General features: G+C 45.4%; 1 protein-coding gene across 1 annotated transcript in view; it reads right to left on the minus strand.

Moving 5' to 3' along the window:
* The window catches only part of STAG2 (stromal antigen 2), a 613,131-nt gene that overhangs the window by 346,941 nt on the left and 240,935 nt on the right, over positions 1-25,255 (minus strand). The window contains 2 exon segments of the mRNA XM_033944545.1: positions 7,404-7,555; positions 24,560-24,764. Of these exon segments, the coding sequence (XP_033800436.1) occupies positions 7,404-7,555; positions 24,560-24,764 (357 nt within the window).

A 25,255-nucleotide genomic window follows, 5' to 3' on the forward strand; every position in this document is an offset into this window, starting at 1 on the left:
GATGGTCTCGGGACTCAAGGATCTTCCATACGAAGAATGGCTTGACAAATTACAGCTATACTCGCTCGAGGAGCACAGAGAGAGGGGAGACATGATCGAGACGTTCAAGTATCTTACGGGCCGCATCGAGGCGGAGGAAGATATCTTCTTTTTCAAGGGTCCCACGACAACAAGAGGGCATCCGTGGAAAATCAGGGGCGGAAAACTACGAGGTGACACCAGGAAATTCTTTTTCACTGAAAGAGTGGTTGATCGCTGGAATAGTCTTCCACTACAGGTGATTGAGGCCAGCAGCATGCCTGATTTTAAGGCCAAATGGGATCGGCACATGGGATCTATTCACAGGGCAAAGGTAGGGGAGGGACATTAGGTTGGGCAGACTAGATGGGCCGTGGCCCTTATCTGCCGTCTATTTCTATGTTTCTATGAGATGAGGATGCCCTTATCAACCAGTCACCCAGATAAGAGAATACATGAAAGCCTTTAAAACAGAGTGTTGCAGCTAGTACAACTAAACACTTTATGAATACTCTGGGTGCTGATGCTAGGCCAAAGGACAATATCTTGTATTGGAGATGATGATGTCCTATTTGAAAAAAAGATACTTTCTGTGTGACAGTTCAGGATCGGAGTAAGTTGGATCCAAAAGATCTGAATCAAAATCAATCCATTTGGGAGATAAGGCACGTCTAAAGCAGTGGTCTTTTGATATAAACCAACATTGATGAGACGACCTATGACTGCAGTGCCTGGAACATCGTCTATCGGTGTCTTGGTGCAGATCAGATATAGAGTGAAAAAGAACTGTGATGCTTGCGAGGTATTAAAGGTTCGGTATCAGAGTCTCTGGTGAAGCGATGCACAAGCTGGGACTGTACCAATGGAGCTGAGAGAGGAATAGGGGCTGGTTGGGAGCCGAGAGAAGAACAGGGGCTGGTTGAGAGCCGAGAGAGGAACAGGGGCTGGTTGCACTTGCAACATAAGTGCCAACTCCCTCTGAAGCAGCTCTTTCATTTGCTCCTGTAAATATTGCACCAGTACTGCAGATGTTGTCAGTATAGTCGGTGCCACTAGTGCTGCTGTGTGTTGAAGCACTGGTGACCTCGATGAGGTGGCACACTAATTGCAGAGGAGACACTAATTGCAGAGGAGACCTCAACCTCTTGTGTCAGCGTTTGGAGTACATCATCTTACTCAATTGCTTAAGACACAGATGTTTGAATGGATAGTGAACTGTGAGAATGCTTAACATGAGAAGGCGATAGTACCGTTGGGGACATACTGAGATGGGTGCCAGTGTCAATGCCAATGCCTCCGGACAGTGATTTTTGGGCTTCGACAGAGAAGAAGACATGGTTGATGTTGAAGGTGACCCCAAAAGCTTTTCCTGCTGCAAAAGCCTAGCCTTCAGAGAGCGCTTCTGAATGGTAGAATAGCGGCGACAATATAGAAACATAGAAGATGACGGCAGAAAAGGGCTACAGCCCATCAAGTCTGCCCACTCTGCTTACCCACCCCCTGTCTATGCCCTAATGACCCAATTTCCTTATCTTGACCCTCGTAGGGATCCCACATGGGTATCCCATTTATTCTTAAAGTCTGGCACGCTGTCTACCTCGATCACCTGCACTGGAAGCTTGTTCCAATGATCAACCACTCTCTCTGTGAAGAAATACTTTCTGGTGTCGCCATGAAATTTTCCGCCCCTGAGTTTGAGCGGGTGCCCTCTTGTGGCCGAGGGTCCCTTGAGAAAGAAAATATCATCTTCCACTTCGACACGTCCCGTGAGGTACTTAAATGTTTCGATCATGTGCACAGGACCAAGACAGTGAAGGTGCTAGCTATGCGGGTCAGTGATAGATATGGCCCTGTTGCATTGAGTACATTTCTTAAACCTCCTGGAAGATTGGATATCAATGGAAAAATAGCAGCAGCGAGGTCAAAGGAATCAATTGTACCAGAGGTCGAGTAAATTAGAGTCTTGCGATGAGTCCCGTGAAATTGGTGGCAGTCATTCAGTGGGCTCAGCGCCAGGCAAGAGCATAAAGAGCTCACTCCTGCCCATTACACCGCTGGACCGCAAGAACTTACAGAAGCCATTCAGAGCGGCTCAGTTTGGGGCAAGAACACGGAAAACTCGCTCCTTCCTGGTACACCACGGAACCACCAGGGATTGAAAAAAGTATGTAAGGAGAGGAGGGAGAGAGGTAAAAAAATTGTCAAGAGTCAGCCAGGACAGGAGACAGTAGGGATCCCTCCTGTCCCAGCCAACCAGGTCATACGGCAGGCACGGTGGAGGCCTGCAACAAGTCTGGAAGGAGGACGGGTAGGCGCTGACTCGAATATAAGACAAGACCCCTGTTTTCTCATCTTATATTCATGTATATACGGTAATTTTAGAGACTGCACCTTAAAAATATAAATAGAATGGAGTCAGTCCAAAGGATAAAGCATATAATGACAAAAATCTCAACAGGTATACTTTAAGACAGGTAGGAGAAATATGATAAGAGATGTTTAAATACCTACCATGTTTCCCTGAAAGTCAGTGTCATATTAATTTTGGGTCCAAAAAATGGACTAGGTTTTATTTTCGGGGAAGGTCTTATTTTTTTTCAAGTACAATTATCATCTCTCCCTCCCTGCCACCCAAATTCTTCCTCTTTCCTTTCTTGACCCCACACATGCAGCATCTTTCCTCCCCTTTCACCCATCCCCTCAAGGTTCGGTGCTGGGGCCAATCCTGTTCAATATGTTTGTGAGTGATATTGCTGAAGGATTAGAAGGAAAGGTGTGCCTCTTTACAGATAATATCACGATTTGTAACAGAGTAGACGGTGGAAAACATGAAAAGGGATCTGAAAAAGTTAGAGGAAAGGTCTGATATCTGGCAACTAAAATTCAATGCAAAGAAGTACAGAGTAATGCATTTGGGGATTAGAAATCGGAAGGAGCCATATTTGCTGGGAGGTGAGAGGCTGATATGTATGGATGGGGAGAGGGACCTTGGGATGATAGTGTCCAAAGATCTAAAGGCAAAGAAACAGTGTGACAAGGTGGTGACTGTTGCCAGAAATATGCTATGCAGTACAGAGAGAGGCATGACCAGTAGAAGAAAGAAGGTATTGATGCCCCTTATACAGGTATTTGGTGAGGCCTCACTTGGAGTATTGTGTTCAATTTTGGAGGCTGTATCTAGCTGCTAGTTGGGATTCGGAACTGCGTATTTTGTTTGCTTCTTCGATTTCATATATGCATTTCCGAAAACTATTAAAGACATCTCTTTTTGTAAAATTCTTAGGAAAGTAAGGAAGATGATATTTTTCTTGTATTTCACTGTAATGTACAGTCTCTTGATGATGTAAACCGCATCGATCTGGAATGTATTGCGGTCTAGAAATGTATTTTAATGTAATGCAATAAAGCAGTCCAGAGAATGGCGACGAAAATGGTAAGTGGTTTGCGCCAAAAGACATATGAGGAGAGACTGGAAGCCCTGAATATGTATACCCACAGGGGAGATATGATTCAGACATTAAAATACACTTCTCCCACTGTATCCGCGGTTTCAGTATCCGCAGATTTGCTTATTCGCAATTTTTTTTAAATTAATTTTCCCCTATTTTTCTTCTATTTTTAGGCTGTCCGAGCCTCCCAGATCTTACTTGGTGGTATAGCAGTGACACGGGGCAGCAGAGATCTTCCTATGCTCCTGCCCCTTGCAAAGCCGTCATCAAAATGGCTGTTGTGAGTGAAGATCGCTCCTGCCCCGCGTCACCGCTAGACCACCAGGTAAGATCCAGGGACGCAGGAGGGAGGCGAATTTATTTACGAATTTGCAGTCTGGCTCTGCACCTAACCCCCGCGAATACAGAGGGAGAGCTGTACTTGAAAGGTATTAACGTAGAACAAAATATTTTCCAGAGAACGGAAAATGGTAAAACCAGAGGGCATAATCTGAGGTTGAGGGGTGGTAGACTCAAGAGTAACGTTAGGAAATTCTTCTTTATGGAGAGGGTGGTCGATGCCTGGAATGCACTCCTGAGGGAGGTGGTGAAGAGGAAAACGGTGACAGAGTTCAAAAAAGTATGGGATGAATATAGAGGATCTCTAATCAGAAAATAATGGTATATATTGAAGAACTAAGGCCAGAACTGGGCAGACTTGCACGGTCTGTGTCCCATATATAGCTATTCACAACTGAGGATGTGCTGAGATGGTTTAGATGAGCTAGAGCAGTGGTCTCAAACTCAAACCCTTTGCGGGGCCACATTTTGGATTTGTAGGTACTTGGAGGGCCGCAGAAAAAATAGTTAATGTCTTATTAAAGAAATGACAATTTTGCATGAGGTAAAACTCTTTATAGTTTATAAAACTTTCCTTTAACAGTTAAAAGGAAATATATATAAACTATAAAGAGTTTTACCTTATGCAAAATTGTCATTTCTTTAATAAGACATTAACTATTTTTTTCAGTGGCCCTCCAAGTACTCTATTTTTTTCTGCAGCCCTCACATGTAAAATTTAATATCTTTTCTTTCTCAAAACTGACACATTTCAATCACTATATTGAAAATAAAATCATTTTCCCTACCTTTGTTGGCTGGTGACTTTATTTTTCTGTGCTTTTAACTATGTTTCCAGGGCCTTTTTGTCCTTTGACTGTTTTTCTCTCTATCTTCACTTTCTGCTTTGCATCCATCTTTGGCATTAACTTAATATTCAATTTTTCTGCTTTCTTTTCAAAATCTACATTTCCATGTCTTACCTTCCCTTCCTATCTCTCTCTTCTTCCGTCCTATTTCCATGGTCTGACATCTATTTCCTTCCTTTCTCTCCCTCCCTCCTTCCTTCCTTTCCCCTGGTCTGGCATCTGCTCCTTCCCTCCCCCCATGTCCTGGCATCTCTCCCTCCCCCTCCATGGTCTGGTATCTCCTTTCCTTCCCTCCCTCCCATGAACTTGGCACCTCTTGTTCCTCTCCTCTCCCTTGTCTTCCTTTTCCTTCCTTCCCTATCTTTCCCCAATTGGGTGCAGCAGCAACAGAAGCAGCATTTCTCTTCCCCCTTTCCTGTGCGGCAGAGGCATTTCTCTTCCCCCTTCCCCGTGCAGCAGAGGCATTTCTCTTCCCCCTTCCCTCCCTCTCCCTTTCCCTGTACAGCAGCAGCAGCATTTCCCTTCCCCCCTTTCCTGTGCAGCAGAGGCATTTCTCTTCCCCCTTCCCTCCCTCTCCCTGTACAGCTGCAGCATTTCCCTTCCCCCTTTCCTGTGCAGCAGAGGCATTTCTCTTCCCCCTTCCCTCCCTCTCCCTTTCCCTGTACAGCAGCAGCATTTCCCTAGGGTCCCCTTTTCCTATGCAGAAGCATTTCTCTTTCCCCTTCCCTTCCTTGTGGAGCAGCAGCATGTCTTGCTGGCTCAGTCAATTGTTCCGTTCAAAGCCACGGGTGGCGGCTCCTCGCGAGATCTGCGCCTGCGTCTGAAGCCTCTCTGATGTTGTGATGTCAGAGAGGCTTCTGATGCAGGCGCAGATCTCGCAAGGAGCCGCAACCCGCAGCTTTGAACTGAATGATCGACTGAGCCGGCCAGACACGCTGCTGCTCCACAAGGAAGGGAAGGGGGAAGAGAAATGTTGATGTGGATGGCGTCAGGAGCCGCCGCCGGCCGCAGCTTTGACCAGAAAAATCAGCTGCAGCAAGGGAGCAGTTGATTATCACGTCCAGACTGCAGGCCGCAAAATAGCACCTGGAGAGCCGCATGCGGCCCGCGGGCCACGTGTTTGAGACCGCTGAGCTAGAGTGAGCTTTGATGGAGACTCCAGTAGATGGAACCTATGCACAGTACCAGGCAGAGCTTTGGATTTTTGCCCCAGAAATATCTAAGAAAAAGAACAATTTAAATAAAATCATTAAATTTTAGAGTGTGTATGTTTGGGCAGACTGGGTGGACCATTTGGGTCTTTATCTGCCGTCATTTACTATGTTACTATGTTAAAATCATAAATACCTCTCCTCAAGATCTAGGCAACCTTCCACAACTTGAAACAACTCCAACTGACAGTCTGCAGACACAATAATATTGAATTATACCCCTCCTCACCATTTGACAGGCATTTTTATAATCCCTGGCCACTTCAATACATATCCTCAAATCACTGTTTGACTAAGTTATTTGCCATTTTCATCTTAAGTTTCATCTGCCATTTTGGACGTCTCAACCATTCATGCAACATGAGTATACGAGGCAAACTTTATCTTAATAGGAGCCCATACACATCAACATTTTTCTTAACGTACTGGTCTGTGCAGATTCTTTCAATATTTCCAATGTATAGTTCAGTTTATTCATGCATTTGCTATAACATTGTCACAAGCTTCAGAGTATGTGATATATACTCGCTACCTCATTAAACATATCAAATAATACTTCTTATGCTGCTTCAGAGTATATTTCCTATCCCCTAAATCCAAGTCTCCTAAAATCAATGCATAGAATCATCCACTCAACAGGAATGATACGCAAGTTTACTAGTTTAAGAAATCACTAGATATAAAAATCAAATCCACTGTTCTACCATTTGCCCACTGTTTGAACTTCCACCTAATGTCTCTCTATCTTCTTGTACCCTCAGCAAAAAAATTAGCGGAAATAAACAAGAAAATGTATAATATATAAACATCTCGGAATAAAAGTTATAAACATAAGGTTTGACTTTACCATGACATCCAAACTCTGGTATGACCACCATCAATTTATTGAAAAATTTTTAACATATTAATCAAGTTCACATTATTCAAAGAACACATTTTCATATCTGAAAGATCATATAAGCATTTCTAAAATGTATCATTATCTAATTATACAAAAGGAATATAGGACACAGAGGACTTTATAAATATTATCAAAGAAAGTTTTAATGGTTGTTGCTGATATTGTTTTTAAAAAGCCTTCTGCAGTCATGTTACATTGTCCCTTTTTAATCAACTGTAATGCCAATATATATTGGATAAAAATTTACATTTTGCAAGTATACATAAGACAGTAAACTAAGGGATTCTTTTATCAAAGTGCACTAACCAATTTAGCGTGCGCTAAATGCTAAGACATCCATTATATTCCTATGGGCATCTTAGCATTTAGCACACGCTAAATCAGATAACGCATCTTAATAAAAGGACCCCTAAATGATAATTACACAATCACCAACTGCTTCAGCAGTACCTACAGTAATACATTATTCTTTATACAAAGAAGTACAAATTTGCTCTGATGCTAACTTAGTAAAAATAATTGGTATCTCTTGATGATAAATATTATATACACATATACGTACACATAAATGAATATCACTTTAGGAGTACCTTTTGGCACAAAACCTTTAAATAAGGAAAATAAAATGTGTTCTAACCTCTTTTCTCTTCTGTAGCAAAAGCTCCAGCCTATCATTTGCTCGTTTTCCAATAATTTTATTTCGCTCTGCTTCATATTGTCGCTGAGTATTATCCATATTAATACTAAGATTTAGTGCCACATTTACCAAAGCCGTCATTAATTTCATAGCTAAACGAAAGAGGGAGAGAGAAAAAAATTAGTTTCAATGACCATTCTTGACTCTAATCACTAAGGGGGTTAATTTTATAATTCAATTGCTCCGTTATACACACTAGTAGGCCCTATGGCCCTGATTCTCCAAAAGTGCGTCCCGATTTTAGGCAGCTGTAGGCGTCCTACAGCTGTCTAATCAGCCAATCGAGATGCACGTTTTAAAAAAAAAAAAATGCTCCCCAGGCAGGCCGCCTATATTGAAGGCGAGGCCCGCAAGACACCTAGGCCCTGATTCTGTATAGGACGCCCGGGAGAGGCGTCCTATTCAGAATCGGCCTACACTAAAACCCCGATTCTGTAACCAGCGTCCACGTTACAGACGCTGGTTAGAGAATCGGGTTAGATTAGACACGGCCAGCTACACTTATCGCGGCAAGGGATCTCTCTGCCGCTATAAGTATAGCGGGCCGCGGCCTGTCCAATCGGATGCCCCCCCTCCGACACCACCGACCGCCCCCCCCCCCCCCCGACATTACCGATCTCCCTCCCACCCCGACACTACCGATTGCTGGCAGGAGGGTGTCCAATCCCTCCTGCCCGAAGACGCACCCCCCCGCCCCCCCCCGGCGCTAACAACCCCCAAACTAACCTGTTCTTCAGGCCAGACGGTTCTTGCCCGTCCAGCCTGTAGGCCCGCCTGGTCGAAATGAGGCGGGCTCGCCCCTTCCCGGCCCATCCCGCCGAAGCCTAAGGCCTGATTGGCCCAGGCTCTAGAAGCCTGGACCAATCAGGCCTTACGCATAGCGGGTCCGCCCATCCCCACTTAATCTAAGGCCTGATTGGCCAATCAGACCTTAGACTTAGTGGGGATGGGCGGACCCGCTATGCCTAAGGCCTGATTGGTCCAGGCTTCTAGAGCCTGGGCCAATCAGGCCTTAGGCTTCGGCGGGATGGGCCGGGAAGGGGCGAGCCCGCCTCATTTCGACCAGGCGGGCCTACAGGCTGGACGGGCAAGAACCGTCTGGCCTGAAGAACAGGTTAGTTTGGAGGTTTGGGGGTTGTTAGCGCCGGGGGGGGGGGGGCAGTGGGGGGTGCATCTTCGGGCAGGAGGGATTGGACACCCTCCTGCCAGCAATCGGTAGTGTCGGGGTGGGAGGGAGATCGGTAATGTCGGGGGGGGGACGCGGTCGGTAGTGTCGGAGGGGGGGGGGCATCCGATCGGACAGGCCGCGGCCCGCTATACTTATAGCGGCAGAGAGATCCCTTGCCGCGATAAGTATAGCGGCTGCGTCTACTTACAATGTAGACCAGCATTTTGCTGGCCTACATTTTAAGGTTTCTTCCTCTACTAGGGAGACGCGTAGGGCCACCTAGGTTCGCCTAAGGCCCTTAGGCGAGCTTAGGCGTCTTGCGGGTCTCCCTAGGCTCCCGGAGGCGCCTTCAGGCCTGCCTGGGGAGAATTTTTTTTTAAAAAAACGTGCATCCCGATTGGCTGATTAGACAGCTGTAGGACGCCTACAGCTGCCTAAAATCGGGACGCACTTTTGGAGAATCAGGGCCTATGTGCATAAAGTTACTATTGCCTCAGTGGGATTGTGACCAGTGTTGACCTGTAATAGATTACAAAGAAATATACTGTACTACTAATAATATATTACTTTTAAAAGTAATGAGTAATTGTAATGATTACTTTCGTGCAAAAGCAATGAACTGTAATGTATTACATTTTTCAGTAACGAGTAATATAATAATATCTAGTTACTTGATATAATTACTTTTTAGTGACACCCATCCAATTTTATTTATTTATTGCATCATTAGGCCCATTATAAGGCTGCTTCCAGTTTCCAGCAAACTTCCTTTTGAGTAAAATTGCATGAGGTGATAAAGATGGCTAGGTCTTTGACATTTAAGCAATGTAAAGTCAAATTAATTATTTGGATTTATTAACCACCTTTCTGAAGAGATTCACCCAAGGTGGCAAATAGCAGTACAATGTAAGACTTGGAATTTTGTTAACAGCATAAACAGTAGTAAAAAGACCAAATGTAAACAAATACAATGAATAAGGAAACCTCAATTAATAATGGGTTTCGGCGCTTTAACCAGTCCTAAACCCAGATTGTTAGGGATGTAATACTAGGGCACTCTCAAAATGAGAAGATAACTGATCAAAGACTGTCATTTCAGTAACTTTCAATACAAACTGAAGCTTGGAAATAGGACAATAGTTGGCTGGGATTAAAGGATCAGATCCAGAATACCTGGTGAGGAAATACAAAGAATATAGTAAAAATCTTATCCGCTTATATAAACAGCTCTGAAAGGGTAACTGTTGTTTTGAAAGACACTCTACCAAGAAAAATAAGAAAAACTTGTTAAACCTTGAATTCCTTCATACATAAGTAGACCCAGTGGAATTAAATTATCCCTGGCTTACAATCTATGAATATATTCATGTAAACCGTTCTGAGTTCCCTTGGGAGAACGGCATAGAAAATTGAATAAATAAATTTAAAAAAACTAATGTACCTAGGGCAATGGGGGGATTAAGTGACTGACCCAGGGTCACAAGGGGCAGTGTGGGATTTGAACCCACAACCTCACGGTGCTGAGGCTATAGCTCTTACCACTCACTCGGGCCAGGGGGAGAGGGAAAGGGGGCTGCTTTGGTGGGAGGGGTGCTGGGGGCCAGACAGCAAACATGCTTTGCTCTAGGAGGGGGGGAACAGAAGGTGGCCATGGAGCAGGCAGGCATGGCAAAACAGGGGGCCAGGGAGAGAGGGAAAGGGGGCTGCTTTAGGAGGAGGGGTGTGCTTAAAAAAAAAAAAAAAAAGAGACAGACAGCGACCAAGGAAAGAGAGAGAGAAAGAAAGACAGACAGACAGACACACTTCCTCTCCGACATCAGAATTGATTGGGGAGGGGAAGAGAGGCTTGCGGGTCTGGCTTTTGAGGCATCATGGAAGCAGGGAGAAATCGGCGTCGGTGGCTTGGGAGACAGGGAAAGAGAAAGAAAGGGGGGCATGGAGAGAGAAAGAGGAAGAAAAAGTTGAACTTCACGGTATAGCAGTATATAAGAAATAAATTATTATTATGTTGTTTGGGGAATAGAATGCGGTCTGGAGTGAGGAAGAAAGAAAGGAAAAGAAGATTGGATCCACAGTCAGAAGGAAGTGCAACCACAGACTCATGAAATCACCAGTCAATAAAGGTAGGAAAAATGATTTTATTTTCAATTTAGTGATCAAAATTGTGTCCGTTTTGAGAATTTATATCTGCTGTCTATATTTTACACTATGGCCCCCTTTTACTAAACTACAATAGCGGTTTTTAGCGCAGGGAGCCTATGAGCGTCGGGAGCAGCATGGGGCATTCAGCGCAGCTCCCTGTGCTAAAAACCGCTATCATGGTTTAACAAAAGGGGAGGGGTTATATTTGTCTACTAGTTGTTTAGCCCGTTACATTAACGAGTGCTAGCAGCCCTTCTCCCTTACTTTTACCTCCTCCCTGTCCAGCAGCACCCCCACCCATTCCCTGCTCCCCCTATATAGCAGTAGCCCTTCTCCTTTTATCTCCCCTGTTCAGCATCACCCCATTTCCAGCTCCCCATATCCAGCAGTAGCTCTTCTCCTTTGCAGGAGCCCTTCTCCCTTCCTTTTACCTCCTCCCTCCCCCCCCCCCGTCTAGCAGCACCTCTTCCCTACTTCCCCTATCCAGCAGTAGGCCTCCCTTCCTGTTACCTCCCCCCCTGTCCAGAATCACCTCTTCCCTGCTCCTCCTGTACTGCAGCACCCCCTTACCTGCTCCCCCTATCCAGTCCGGTGATCTCCAGCCATCAGGCTGGCTCCTGCAGAGAGTCTAGTTCCTGTCTGGTCCCCGCCAGGCGTGCGAGCCTGCTCCGCCCCCTCCCGACCTGCCGGGAGTATTTGAATTAGACCCGATGGTTCCTGTTGAGGGAAGCACTCCTCATCGGACTCAGCGGTGAACTCCAGCCATCGGGCCGACATCCGCCTTGTTTTTTTTTTTATTTTTTAGTTGAAAGACGCGGCGGTGGCTCCTCTCATGATCCCCACCTGCGGAAGTCCGACGCAGGCGGGGATCGTGAGAGGAGCCACCGCCGCGTCTTTCAAAGAATCGTATGCCGCGCATGCGCACTTCCTATGTGTCGCTACAGCTCACGGAAAACCAGCACACACTTAGGAAGTGCGCATGCGCAGCTTACCATTTTATTATATTAGATTTTTGTATAGGTGTTACTGAGGTGATATTGCATATTTTAAAGTCATCTGCCTTGACCTCTTTGGGAAAAAACCTGAATATAAATTATAATTTACATTTTCTCTGCGGACAGTATGTTTTGCGTTTTTTTACATTTTATTGTTGATAGATCATTTTGACTTGGTCATTTTAAAAGTAGCTCGAAAGCCAAAAAGTGTGGGCACCCCTAATCTAAAGTCCCAAGATACTCTTTGCTGTATTTGGAATAAGCCTCCAATAGCACCGACAGGTCCTTTCCCATCATCATTATAAATTTTGAGAAAGACAGTTTTTCTGTAGGAGATGCCTCCTGAGCTGGGGGAACGCCTAGGAGAGTAAGATGCTGGGGAGTCTTCAGCCTCAGTGGACGATGAAGAGGGATCTGGATTGGAGTCATTGAGCAAATCGGAATTTTAAAGCAAAGAGGGAGATTGTTGCACCGATCGGTGTTGGCCCGGCATCGGAGTCTGAAAATGCTTCCTCTTGCTAGACACCTTACCTGACCAGTGTCGCTCAGGTGTCAAGGTCTCGGAATGCTTCCTCTTCTGAGACACCTAACTGGACTTAAAAGAACTTCGGTCCGAGTGACTGGAAGACGATGAACGCCGCCGAGGAGAGCAGTGCTTGGAAGTGGAGCAATGAGCCGCTTCAATAGAACACACCAATGGAGCATCGACAGTGCTGGTGGTCGTGGTATGCTCAACCTGAACCGGCACCGGAGAAGTCAGAGTTGGGAGCAATAGGTAGAACTGATCCCCAAGCTCCTCTCAAATCAAAGCATCGAGCTTTTGCTTCAGAGTAAGCACTGGTACTGGGGGCTTTGTGGAAAGGATGATTGCGATGTTGAGGCACTCCTGTCAACGGGCGGAACATAAACAGGAACACGGCCTCAGCGAGATTGAACTTGATGACTGAGGTGGTCGAGTACTGTATATACTCAAATATAAATTGGGATTTTTGGGACAAAAAATTGCCCTATCTTCCTACCTCTGCCGATCTGGTAGAGATGCAGCGGGTCCTCTGCCAATCGTTGGTGGAGGTGCAGCTTTCTGAACTCCTTCCCCGCTGCTAACCGGCTGCGTCGATCCACTTAGTCCATCTCAGCGGCACGAGCAACAGCGCGATTTGACGCTGCTTCTCGACGCTGAGCGGCTTCCTTACTGGCTCCCGCGAATGGTCACTGAACACAAAGACAGTGCAGCAGCTTTACTTAATCTGGGGAACTCCCCAGATAGATCTGTTTGTGTCTTCCATGAATCACAAATTTCTACATTATTGCTCCAGACTACACTCACCTCACCATTTGGACTCGGATGCCTTCCTCCTCGACTGGACAAACAAGTTCCTCTATGCCTTTCTATTAATAGGGAAAATTCTATTTAAACTCAAGCGAGAACCAGATTCTTATTGCTCCGAAGTGGCCGAGGCAGCCCTGGTTCCCTCTTCTTCTGCAACTCAGTGTTAGGGGTCCAATTCCTCTGCAGATTTTCCCAACTCTAATCACTCAGAACGAGGGTTCACTTCTCCACCCCATTCTACAGTCACTTGCTCTCACAGCCTGGTACCTATCTCCACTCATGCAGCTACCTTTTATCTCTCTGCTCCAGTTTCAGCTATTATAGACGTTACCAGGAAACCATCCATGAGGTGCTGTTACCATTTAAAGTGGACTCGTTCTACATTCTGGTGTTCCCAACATTCATTACTGCCAAATACATGTCCTCTGCCCTCAGTGTTGGATTATCTCCTACACCTTTCTAACACTGGACTTCACTACTTCAGTAATAGTGCACCTCAGTGCTATCCGTGCTTTTTATGTCCTTCTCAATGATAAGATCTCTGGCCAAACTCCAATTGGTTTCCAGGTTTATGAAAGGTCTGTTATACTCCAAACCTCCAATCAAACTGCCTCCAGTTGATTGGATCCTCAACATTGTACTTTCCACTCTGATAAAGGCATCTTTTGAATCACTAGCATCTTCCTCTCTCAAATATCTCACATGGAAAGTGGTCTTCCTCATTTGCATCACTTCAGTTTGTCAGGTTAGTGAGCTTCAAGCACTAGTTTTGGACAACAGAGTAGTCCTTCATACTCATTCCAAATTCCTACCAAAAGTAGTTTCAGAGTTTCACCTCAGCCAATCTATAGTTCTACTCAGTCTTCTTTCCAAAACCACATTCCCATCCTGGAGAAGCAGCTGTCCAGCACCTTGTAAACGTGCTTTGGTTTACTACCTTGATTGAACAAATCCTCATAGAATCTCTACTCAGCTGTTCATCTCATTTGATCTTAACAGACCAAGAGAACAAACCAAGAGAACAATCTCTACATGGTTGGCAGACTTTATCTCCTCCTGCTATGCTCAGGCTGGGCTAGAGTTGGAAGGCCATGACACTGCCTATAAAATTAGAGCAATGGCTGCTTCAGTGGCTTTTCTACATTCCACTCCAATTGAGGACATTTGTAAAGCAGCCACTTACATAGAAACATAGAAAAAGACGGCAGACCTACCCGGAAAATTATGCTAGGGTTTATTTTCGGGGTAGTCTTATTTTCGGGAAATACGGTAGTACCTTGTAGGATCTTTTTTGTTAGCTTGACTGATCCTATGCATGCTGGGAGGAGCACGTTTCCACTTCCTTCCAATGCCTGACTGACGTTTATTTTATTTTATGTAGTCTAAGAAAAACCAGGCTCTCCAAGCTGAGGCAGTAAGTCTGCTGCTTGTCCTCTCAGACCCTGGGTAATCCATGGCATTTTTCACCCAATATGTATCTGTAGCCTGTGCTAATCCTTCCTTCCTGTGAGAGGGGCAAATTATGGAACAGAATCTGCAAGGGACAGAATTCCTAATCCAGCACATCACAACTTAAGTGTATGTTTTCCTTGTTTTTATGAGCAACTACACTGAATATAATAATAATAATAATAATAATAACTTTATTTTTTCTATACCGCCCCAATCTTGCGACTTCTAGGCGGTTTACAGTGAAGAGAGCTGGACAATCAGCGAATTACAGAATACAAATAGGGAAGATGTCACTGAGCAGTCAGTGATTACAGAGTACAATTAGTGAGAAACATAATATCGACATGTTACAGTGAAGAGGGCTGGACAACCAGCGAATTTCAGAGTACAAATGGCGAAGATGTTACTGAATAGTCAGTGAAAACAGAATACAATTAGTGAGAATATGCAATATCAACATGTTGAATAAAAGTTTTAAAAAGGGGGGGCGGGGTATCTGACTAGGAGATAAATCTATCGAACAGAACTGTCTTAATTTCTTTCCGAAATGCGCCATAGGTCAACCTGGCTCTATTGATGTAATTGCCTAGCCAGGTCTGCTGTTTGCTAGCTTGAAACTTAACGGTTCTGTCCAGAAAGGACCTATATTTGCAATCAGTGATCTTTGGATAGGCAAAGAGATTGCGATTTCTGGTTGTCCTCGTGGGGATGTATAGTTCGAAGTGTGGTAAGAGATAGGTAGGGGCTATTCCCCACACCAGTTTATAGCAAAAGCAAGAGAATTTGAATATTATTTGTGCCTCCATTGGCAACCAGTGTAGCAGTTTGTAGTAGGGACTAATGTGTTCACTTTTCTTTAGTCCGAATATTAAACAAACAGACGTGTTTTGCACTATTCTTAATTTTCTCACGGTTTTTTTAGGTATACCCACATAAATGATGTTGCAGAAGTCTAGGGTGGATAGAATCAAAGAATGTACCAATAGTCTGAAAAATAGATGGTCAAAATATTTTTTGATGGTTTTTAATTTCCAAAGTGTAAAGAAGCATTTTTTGGTCACCAAGTTCGTGTGTTCGATCAAGGTCAAGTGGGTATCTAAGGTGACTCCTAATATTTTTATAGTTTTTGATATTGGGTGATCGTGACCGGTGTATTGATGTTATAGTGATTTTGTCCTTTGGGCTTGCCAAGAAAATTTTGTCTTTTCTGTGTTTAATTTCAATTTAAAATTGATAGTCCATTATTCAATTTCAGTCATGATATGGGAGATGTGTGTTAAAGTTGAATTGTTTACATTAGTCAGGGGGATTAAAAGAGATATCATCAGCATATATGTAGTATTTTAGGTTTAGCTTTTGTAATAGGTGTCCTAAAGATGAAATATAGATATTAAATAAGGTGGGTGATAGAGGGGAACCTTGAGGTACTCCCGAAGGGTTTTTCCAAGAATTGGAGTGTTTCCCATCGTAGACCACTTGATATGATCTTTTGGTGAAAAAGCCCTGGAACCAATTCCAAACTCTTCCCGAGAGTCCCATTGCATCTAGGCAATGTAGTATTATTTCATGGTCCACTATGTCAAATGTGCTGCTAAAATCTAGTTGCAAAATAAAAGCACTGGTACCTTTAATAAAGAGATTGTATAGGTGGTTGAGGAATGAGCCTAAGACTGTCTCTGTGCTGAATCCTTTTCTGAAACCTGATTTGTGTTCGCTTAGGAGGTTAAATTTGTCTAGGTGATTCGCTAGTTCCAGGTTGACCAACCTTTCCAGTAGTTTGGTGAATAAGGGGTCTATAATTGGATATCAGTGCGATTGAGTTCTTCTGGTCTTTAGGGATGGGTGTGATCAGGATGTGTCCCATTTCCTCATGGTATGTCCCATTTATGAGAGCGGTTGTTATTCAGTTAAATAGAAATTAATTAGAATCTTCTCCCTGGTAGCAAAAATATTGGGTTTAACTAATACATATAGCAAGGAACATCAAGTAGAGGTCAGAATTCCTTTATCTTTTTATCTTTTGCATTTTGCTGACATTCATTTTATTCATTATATGATTGATATATACATTAAAACAGCACAGTAGATTTTGAACACTATCATTTTCCTATTGGGATTCAATTTGCCTGTCTCCAAGTTTACCTCTTTAAATTGTATTCATGCTTACATTTGGTCATTTCATTATTTTTATGCTGTTAACAAATTATATACTATTATATCCTTAATTTTATACTGTTAACAAATTATATACTACTAGTCTTTAAGCCCGTTACATTAACGGGTGCTAGAGTAGATGTCTGTCTGTCTGGGTATTTTTTTTCTTTGTCTCTCTCTCCTTGCACGCTGCCTGTCTGTCATTTTTTCTTTTGACTCCCTGTGTCCTTAGTGCCCTCAGTGCCTCCTTCCTATGTCCTTAGTGCCCCTTCCTATGTCCATAGTGCCCCCAGTGCCCCTTTCTAAGTCCTTAGTGCCCCCAGTGCCTCCTTCCTCCCCTCACCCCCCTCCAATGCCAGTCTGCCTGCCTGCCTCCCATCCTCCTTCCATTGAACCCCCCCACCCCCGATGCCAGCCTGCCTGCCTCCCATCCCCCTGAGCAGCATGTTTCCATGGAAACCATCCCATCCCCCCAATGCCAGCCTGCCATTGAAACCCCCCCACCCCCCTCTGATGCCAGCCTGCCTCCCATTCCCCTTCCATTGAACCCCTCGATGCCAGCCTCCTTGCCTCCCATCCCCCTGAGCAACATGTTTCCATGGAAACCATCCCACCCACCCCATGCCAGCCTGCCTGCCTTCCATTGAAACCTCCCACCCCTCCGTTGCCTGCATCCCCCTTCCATTGAACCCCCCCCCCCCACCGATGCCAGTCTGCCTGCCTGCCGCAGCATGTTTCCAGGAAACCCCCCCACCCCCCTCCGATGCCAGCCTCCCTGCCTGCCTCCCATCCCCCTTCCATTGAAACCCCCCCATGCCAGCCTGCCTGCCTGCCTCCCAAAAAGAGCTGCCTGGCATAAGGATTATAACAATGCAGCCCCAGCTCTTCTCCTTCTTTCAAATACAAAAATCGTCTCATCAGCTCTTAGCACCGCTTGTAGCATCTCCTCCCCCACCGCCACCCAGCAACTGAAGCACAATGAATCGGGCCAGGCCGCACTCACCCAGGGGGTGACTGGAGGATGGCGATTCCCCGCGCTGACTCGGCCCAGCCTGAAGAGCCGGCCGAAGCACAGAAATGAATGTCCCGTTCTTGTTCGGCTCCCCCTTCCCTTCCCGCGGGCTGGCCTGCTGCGGCCGAAGGGTTTTTTTAAGTTTAAAAGTGCCTGTGGTGGCTCCTCTCATGATCCCTGCCAGCGTCAGAAGCCTTCTCTGACGCTGGTGCAGGCTTGTGAGAGGAGCCGACACCGCAGCTTGAGAGGTGGAGAGCAGGGAGTCCAGCCAGTCATACTGTTCACGGAGGCCACGGCCTTGAGAGGAGCAGATAGGAGTGCACATGCGCGGCTAGCATTTTATTATATAGGATTACAAACCGCCCAGGATGAAATCACTTCATAAAAGCAGTTACTTTTTATATTATATTATAGTTTGGGATTTATTGCTTGTAAAGCACAGTAACTTACCGTAACAGGTGTTATCCAGGGACAGCAGGCAGATATTCTTGACTGATGGGTGATGGCACCGACGGAGCCCCGGTACGGACAATTTTAGAGTGATTGCACTCTAAGAACTTAGAAAGTTCTAGCTAGGCCGCACCGCGCATGCGCGAGTGTCTTCCTGCCCGAAGAAAGCGCGCGGTCCCCAGTTAGGATAAGCCAGCTAAGAAGCCAACCCGGGGAGGTGGGAGGGACGCAAGAATATCTGCCTGTGTCCCTGGATAACACCTGTTACGGTAAGTAACTGTGCTTTATCCCAGGACAAGCAGGTAGCATATTCTTGACTGATGGGTGACCTCCAAGCTAACAAAAAGCGGGATGGAGGGAAGGTTGGCCATTAGGAAAATAAATTTTGTAATACAGATTGGCCAAAGTGTCTATCCCGTCTGGAGAAAGCGTCCAGACAATAATGTGATGTAAAAGTATGAACTGAGGACCAAGTAGCAGCCTTGCAGATTTCCTCAATGGAAGTGGAGCGGAGGAAAGCTACAGATGCTGCCATAGTTCTAACTTTGTGGCCCGTGACAGACCCTTCCAGTGTCAGGCCCGATTGAGCATAACAGAAAGAAACGCAAACAGCAAGCCAATTGGATAGAGTGCGTTTAGATACAGGATGACCCAACTTGTTAGGATCAAAGGATAAAAACAGTTGAGGAGATGATCTGTGAGGCTTAATGCGTTCAAGATAGTAAGCTAGAGCATGTTTACAGTCCAAGGTATGAAAAGCCTGTTCACCTGGATGAGAATGAGGCTTTGGAAAAAATACAGGTAGGACAATGGACTGGTTAAGATGAAAGTCAGACACAACCTTAGGAAGAAATTTGGGGTGTGTACAGAGAACCACCTTATCATGGTGAAAAACAGTGAAAGGTGGATCGGCCACTAGTGCATGCAGCTCACTGACCCTCCTAGCAGAAGTGAGCGCTATAAGGAAGACCACTTTCCAAGTAAGAAATTTGAAATGTGCAGTGGCCAAAGGTTCAAAGGTTTAAAGCAGAAAGAACCACATTGAGATCCCAAACCACAGGAGGGGGCTTGAGAGGTGGTTTCACATTGAAAAGGCCCCTCATGAATCTAGAAACTAGAGGATGAGCCGAGAGGGGTTTTCCATGAACTGGCTCATGAAAGGCAGCAATGGCACTAAGATGAACTCTGATAGAAGTAGATTTAAGGCCAGAGTCAGACAAGGAAAGAAGATAGTCCAACACCAGTTCCACTGCCAGAGACATGGGATTATGGTGATGCAAGAGGCACCAGGAAGAAAACCGAGACCACTTCTGTTGATAACACTGAAGCGTGGCCGGTTTCCTGGAAGCATCAATGATAGAGCGGACAGGCTGAGAAAGGAGTGAATGAGCCGAAGTCAGCCCGAGAGATACCAAGCTGTCAGGTGCAGAGACTGTAGGTTGGGATGCAGTAGGGTCTGCTGATGCTGAGAGAGCAGAGAAGGAAACAATGGAAGAAGTATGGGATCCCTGGAACTGAGTTGAAGTAGAAGGGAGTACCAATGTTGCCTGGGCCACCGTGGAGCGAAAAGAATCATGGTGGCTCGTTCCCTCCTGAGCTTGAACAATGTCCGCAGCATGAGTGGGAGAGGTGGAAATGCATATAGGAAGAGATTGGTCCAATCCAGGAGAAATGCATCGGGTGCCAGACGGTGAGGAGAGTAAAGTCTGGAGCAAAACAGGGGCAGCTGATGATTGTGAGGAGCTGCAAAAAGGTCCACCTGAGGAGTGCCCCATTGAGCGAAAATGGACTGGAGAGTCAAAGGGTCGAGAGTCCATTCGTGAGGTTGAAGAATTCTGCTGAGATTGTCCGCTAAGGAATTCTGTTCCCCTTGAATGTAGACAGCCTTCAGGAATAAGTGGCGAGCTGTCGCCCAAGACCAAATCCATTGGGCTTCTTGACACAACAGGCGAGAGCCCGTCCCTCCCTGTTTGTTGATGTAGTACATTGCAACTTGATTGTCTGTGCAAATGAGTAGTACTTGAGGAAAAAGAAGATGTTGAAAAGCCTTGAGGGCATAAAACATTGCTCGGAGTTCCAGGAAATTGATGTGGTGTTTCTTTTCCTGGGCAGTCCAAAAGCCCTGAGTTTGGAATTCGTTCAGGTGAGCTCCCCAGGCATAAGGGGAGGCATCTGTGGTGATTACAAAATGATGAGGAAGTAGATGGAACAGTAGACCTCTGGATAGATTTGAAGATGTCAACCACCAAAGAAGCGACTGTCGAAGAGACGAGGTCACAGATATGTGTTGTGAGCAAGGATCAGTCGCTTGTGACCACTGAGTCGCTAGAGTCCATTGCGGAGTACGCAGATGGAGACGTGCGAAGGGGGTGACATGCACTGTGGAAGCCATGTGCCCCAAGAGCACCATCATGTGATTGGCAGAGATGGTAATCTATTGAAACACCTGCCGACAGAGATGAAGGATGGTCTGAAGGTGGTTGGATGGAAGAAACACCCTCATCAAAACAGTGTCCAGAATGGCTCCAATAAATTGAAGTCGCTGGGTCGGAATGATGTGTGACTTGGGTAGATTGATTTCGAAACCCAACAGACAAAGGCAGTGAATGGTCTGATTGGTGGCAAGCAGAACTGCCTGAGGCGAATGAGCCTTGATCAGCCAGTCGTCCAGATAAGGGAAAACTTGAAAATTGTGAGAGCGGAGATAGGCCGCTACCACAATCAGACACTTGGTGAATACCCTGGGAGAGGAGGCCAGACCGAAGGGTAGCACCTTGTACTGATAATGATGATGATTGATGAGAAAGCGCAGATATTGCCTGGACGTCAGATGAATAGGAATATGTGTGTAAGCCTCTTTGAGATCGAGGGAGCATAGCCAGTCGCCCTGAGAGAGAAGAGGGTAGAGGGTGGCAAGAGAGAGCATTTTGAACCTCTCCTTGACCAAACATTTGTTGAGATCTCTAAGATCCAAGATAGGTCTGAGGTCTCCGGTCTTTTTGGGAACTAGAAAGTACCGGGAGTAAAATCCCTGACCTCGCTGATCTTGAGGAACTTCTTCGATGGCATTGAGAAGAAGGAGGGATTGAACCTCTTGAGCGAGAAGGAGGGACTGAGACTTGTTGGAAGCAGACTCTTTTGGCAGGCCTAACGGCAGAGGAGTCTGGAAATTGAGGGAGTAGCCGTGGGCTATGATCGAGAGCACCCACTGGTCGGTGGTGATCACTTCCCATCAAGAGTGAAAAATGGTTAATCGACCTCCTATGGGCTGTGGAAGAGAACAGGAGGGAGGAAGACTGGCAATGCCCTGGAGAAGAGAGTCAAAAGGGATGAGTCGGCTTAGTCTGAGTGACAGGCTTTATGGCAGGTGGTTGTTGTTGGCGAGCCTGTTGTTGCTGTTGCCGTTGCCTCCGAGGTTGAGGAGGATGAGGCTGAACTGGACGAGCAGAAAACCGTCTCTGATATGATGGCTGCTGCCTAAAAGGACGAGGAGGAGGAGGTTTCTTCTTATTTTTCAATAAAGTATCCCACCTCGTCTCATGGGCAGAAAGCTTTTGAGTGGTGGTATCCATAGACTCTCCAAACAGCTCATCTCCTAGGCAGGGAGCATTGGCGAGGCGGTCCTGATGGTTAATATCAAGGTCTGAGACTCGAAGCCATGCCAATCGCCTCATCGCCACAGACATAGCCATGGCTCGGGATGTGAGTTCAAAAGTACCATAGATGGAACGGACCATAAACTTCCTGAGTTGCAAAAGACTGAAAGTGCATTGTTGAAATGCAGGAAGCTTGCGGTCAGGAATATACTTTTGAAAAGAGGCTACTTGTTGGATGAGATGTTTCAGGTAGAAGGAGAAGTGAAACCCATAATTACCTGAACGGTTAGCCAACATTGCATTTTGGTAAAGTCTTTTACCAAATTTATCCATGGCCTTGCCCTCTCTGCCAGGAGGGACAGAGGCATATACACTAGAGCCAGCAGCTTTCTTGAGGGTTGACTCCACCAGTAGAGATTCATGAGGCAACTGGTGTTTGTCAAACCCTGGAATGGGAATCACTTTATAAAGCGATTCCAGCTTTCTAGGAGCTCCTGGAATGGTTAGAGGAATTTCTAAATTCTTGTAAAAAGTTTCCCTCAAGATGTCATGAAGAGGTAACTTTAAAAATTCTTTAGGAGGTTGGTCAAAATCCAAAGCATCGAGAAATGCCTTGGATTTCTTAGAGTCAGACTCTAGGGGGATTGAAAGGGTGTCTGACATCTCCTTAAGAAACTTGGTGAAGGAGGAGTGCTCTGGCTTACTAGCAGGATCCTGCACCGATGGATCATCCTCATCTGATGAATAATCTTCGGTACCGAGGGGGTCATCAGAATCATCCCACAAATCAGGGTCCCGTACCGATGGGAGACGGCCCTGAGAAAGGGGAGGAGAAGATTCGGTATGCTTGGTTTTGCGTACCGACTTTCCTGACCGTGTCGACACCGTACCCGGTGACTGTACAGCGGTACGGGTGTCAGAGAACGGTACCGGATCAGAAGCGGAATAAGCAGTATGCCGAAGCGACTTCGGTTCCGCCGACAGAATAGGCATAGATACAGATTTGTGCGGTGCCGATAACGTCGATGCCGATAACATGGGCTGGTCGACAATCGGCGCCGAAGGCTCAGTAGGTACCGACACTGGAAGGTTCGGAGTCAGCAGAGCCAGGAGCAATTGTTGTAATTGCTCCTTAAGCTGGACCTGAAGGATGGATGCTATTCTCTCATCCAAAGGCGGTCCCGATGGCACCGGTACCGCTTTTTTCTTGCTCGGTACCTGCGGTGCAGCTCGACGCACAGGCGAAGTCGATGCCGATGAAGAGGCAGTAACTTCTATGGGAGCGGAGCGTTTGCGGGGCCGGCGCGCAGTCTGCAGGACTTGGCTCACTGCTTGTTTGACTGGCGGGCCAAGGACAGAAGGGGATGGCTGCTTAGCTGGCTTACCTACAGGGTGCGACACCGAGGATGGATCTTGCGGTGTCGAAGTCACCGGTGCCGATTTGGTGGAAGATGTCGGTGTCGATGCCGGGGGTACTTCCATGGCGGCATCGAAAAGAATCCGCTGCTGAATTTGGCGGTTCTTTAGAGTTCTCTTTTGAAGAGAACTGCAGCGGATGCACGTTTCTGCCCTATGGTCCGGACCCAGACACTGGAGGCACCACTTGTGCAGGTCGGAGAGGGAAATAGGACGTGCACACCGCTGACACTTCTTAAAACCCGGTGAAGGGGGCATGAAGGGAAAAATGGCCGTAGTAAAATCGAAGCCCGAGGCTTCGATGGTGGCAACAGGCCCCGCCGGGGCCGACCGAAAAAAAGTCAAAAAAAAAAATAGACCTCTTTTTATTTTTTACAAAAGAAAACAAGAACGTGAAATGTTCACGAGGAAAACAAACGCGCGAGCGGGAAGGCGAGTAAAAATAGAAAAATTTTTCCAACAGTCGTTGGAACACGCGTCTTCTTAGCTCCTCGGAAACTAAGAAACGGGACCGCATGCCTTCGTCGGGCGGGAAGGCACTCACGCACGCGCGGTGCGGCCTAGCTAGAACTTTCTAAGTTCTTAGAGTGCAATCACTCTAAAATTGTCCGTACCGGGGCTCCGCCGGTGCCGTCACCCATCAGTCAAGAATATGCTGCCTGCTTGTCCTGGGATAATGTGACAAACTATTTTTCAACTGAAAACCAGGAACCCAACAGTTGCAAAACTTAAGCATGCATGGGATAGATACCAAGACCTTAGAAGCATAGAGATAGGAAAGAACACATATCAAGCAGACCTGTGACATCACAATAATCAGGTAGGTCATTCCAGCCAACATAGATGAGTTCAGACTATTAGACTGCAGGCAAATGTAGTGGCATAGGTATCTCAACTGACTTGTGACATGTTATAATTGTCATCTTCAGAGGACAAAAATATAATTGTCATCCAAATAACTATACACTAAAACCATTAATACATGGACTAATCATATAAAAATGAAAGCTGCACCCAAAGAAAACAGCATCTCAGAACACTAACTTGCTTCTTTATGCTTGACATTCTTTTTCTTCTTTTGGCACACCAAAGGGGGGAGGGTGTTGGGAACAATCTTACATAATATGTTATAATATGTTCTATAATATGTGTATATTCTGATTGAAAATAAGATGAAAGTTGGGAGGTAGGGGGGGTTAAATGTATCATTAGATTTTTATGTAGTAGATATCAAAGTGCTATTGTGTAATAACTTGTTGAATTATATTATTTTGTGCACTTGTCAAATTTGAAAATGAATAAAGAATTATTTAAAAAAATAAATAAATAAATAAATAAAAAAAAGAAAGAAATACCATACTTGAAGTTTTTAGCAACTGACCTGCCAGCGTACTAGTGTGTCGAAAAGCTCTGACTTGAGAATCAGACAATCCTGTAAGTAGTGAAATGACTGTATCCATCATATATTCATCATATATGATACTGTATTGACACTGTCGGACCAATACCCCAATGAATTCACAAAAGCTGGATTTGAATTTCTTCCATTGAGGACCAGCAATAGTAAGTGGATAATCTCCACTGTCCTATGAAAGGGGACAAATAACAGGATTAAGTCCATGAGAACAACATACTATCAGAATTTCAGGCATTTTCCTTTACAATTACCAGGAAAGAATCAAACAAAGCAGTGAAAAACTGAAAATGAAGTTACTTACCTGTAGCAGCAGTTCTCCAAGGACAGGACTTCAATCCTCATGCATGTGTGATGATAGACATAGCAAGATCCTTTTCTTAGGCGCTAACCCCCAATGTGGACCCTAGCATCGGGTTATTCTTCCCAATGTACATCACTTTACATTTGTCCACATTAAATTTAATCTGCCACTTGGACACCCAGTCTTCCAATTTCCTACGGTCTGCTTGCAATTTTTCACAATCCACATGCATTTTAACAATTTTGAAAAGTTTAGTGTCATCCGTAAATTTAATCACCTCACTCGTTGTTTCAATTTCCAGATTACCATATTTTTCGCTCCATAAGTCGCACTTTTTCCACCCCCAATCACTGAGCAGC

The sequence above is a fragment of the Geotrypetes seraphini genome, chromosome 5 (assembly GCF_902459505.1).
Source record: "Geotrypetes seraphini chromosome 5, aGeoSer1.1, whole genome shotgun sequence".
In the NCBI taxonomy this organism is placed as follows: Eukaryota; Metazoa; Chordata; class Amphibia; order Gymnophiona; family Dermophiidae; genus Geotrypetes; species Geotrypetes seraphini.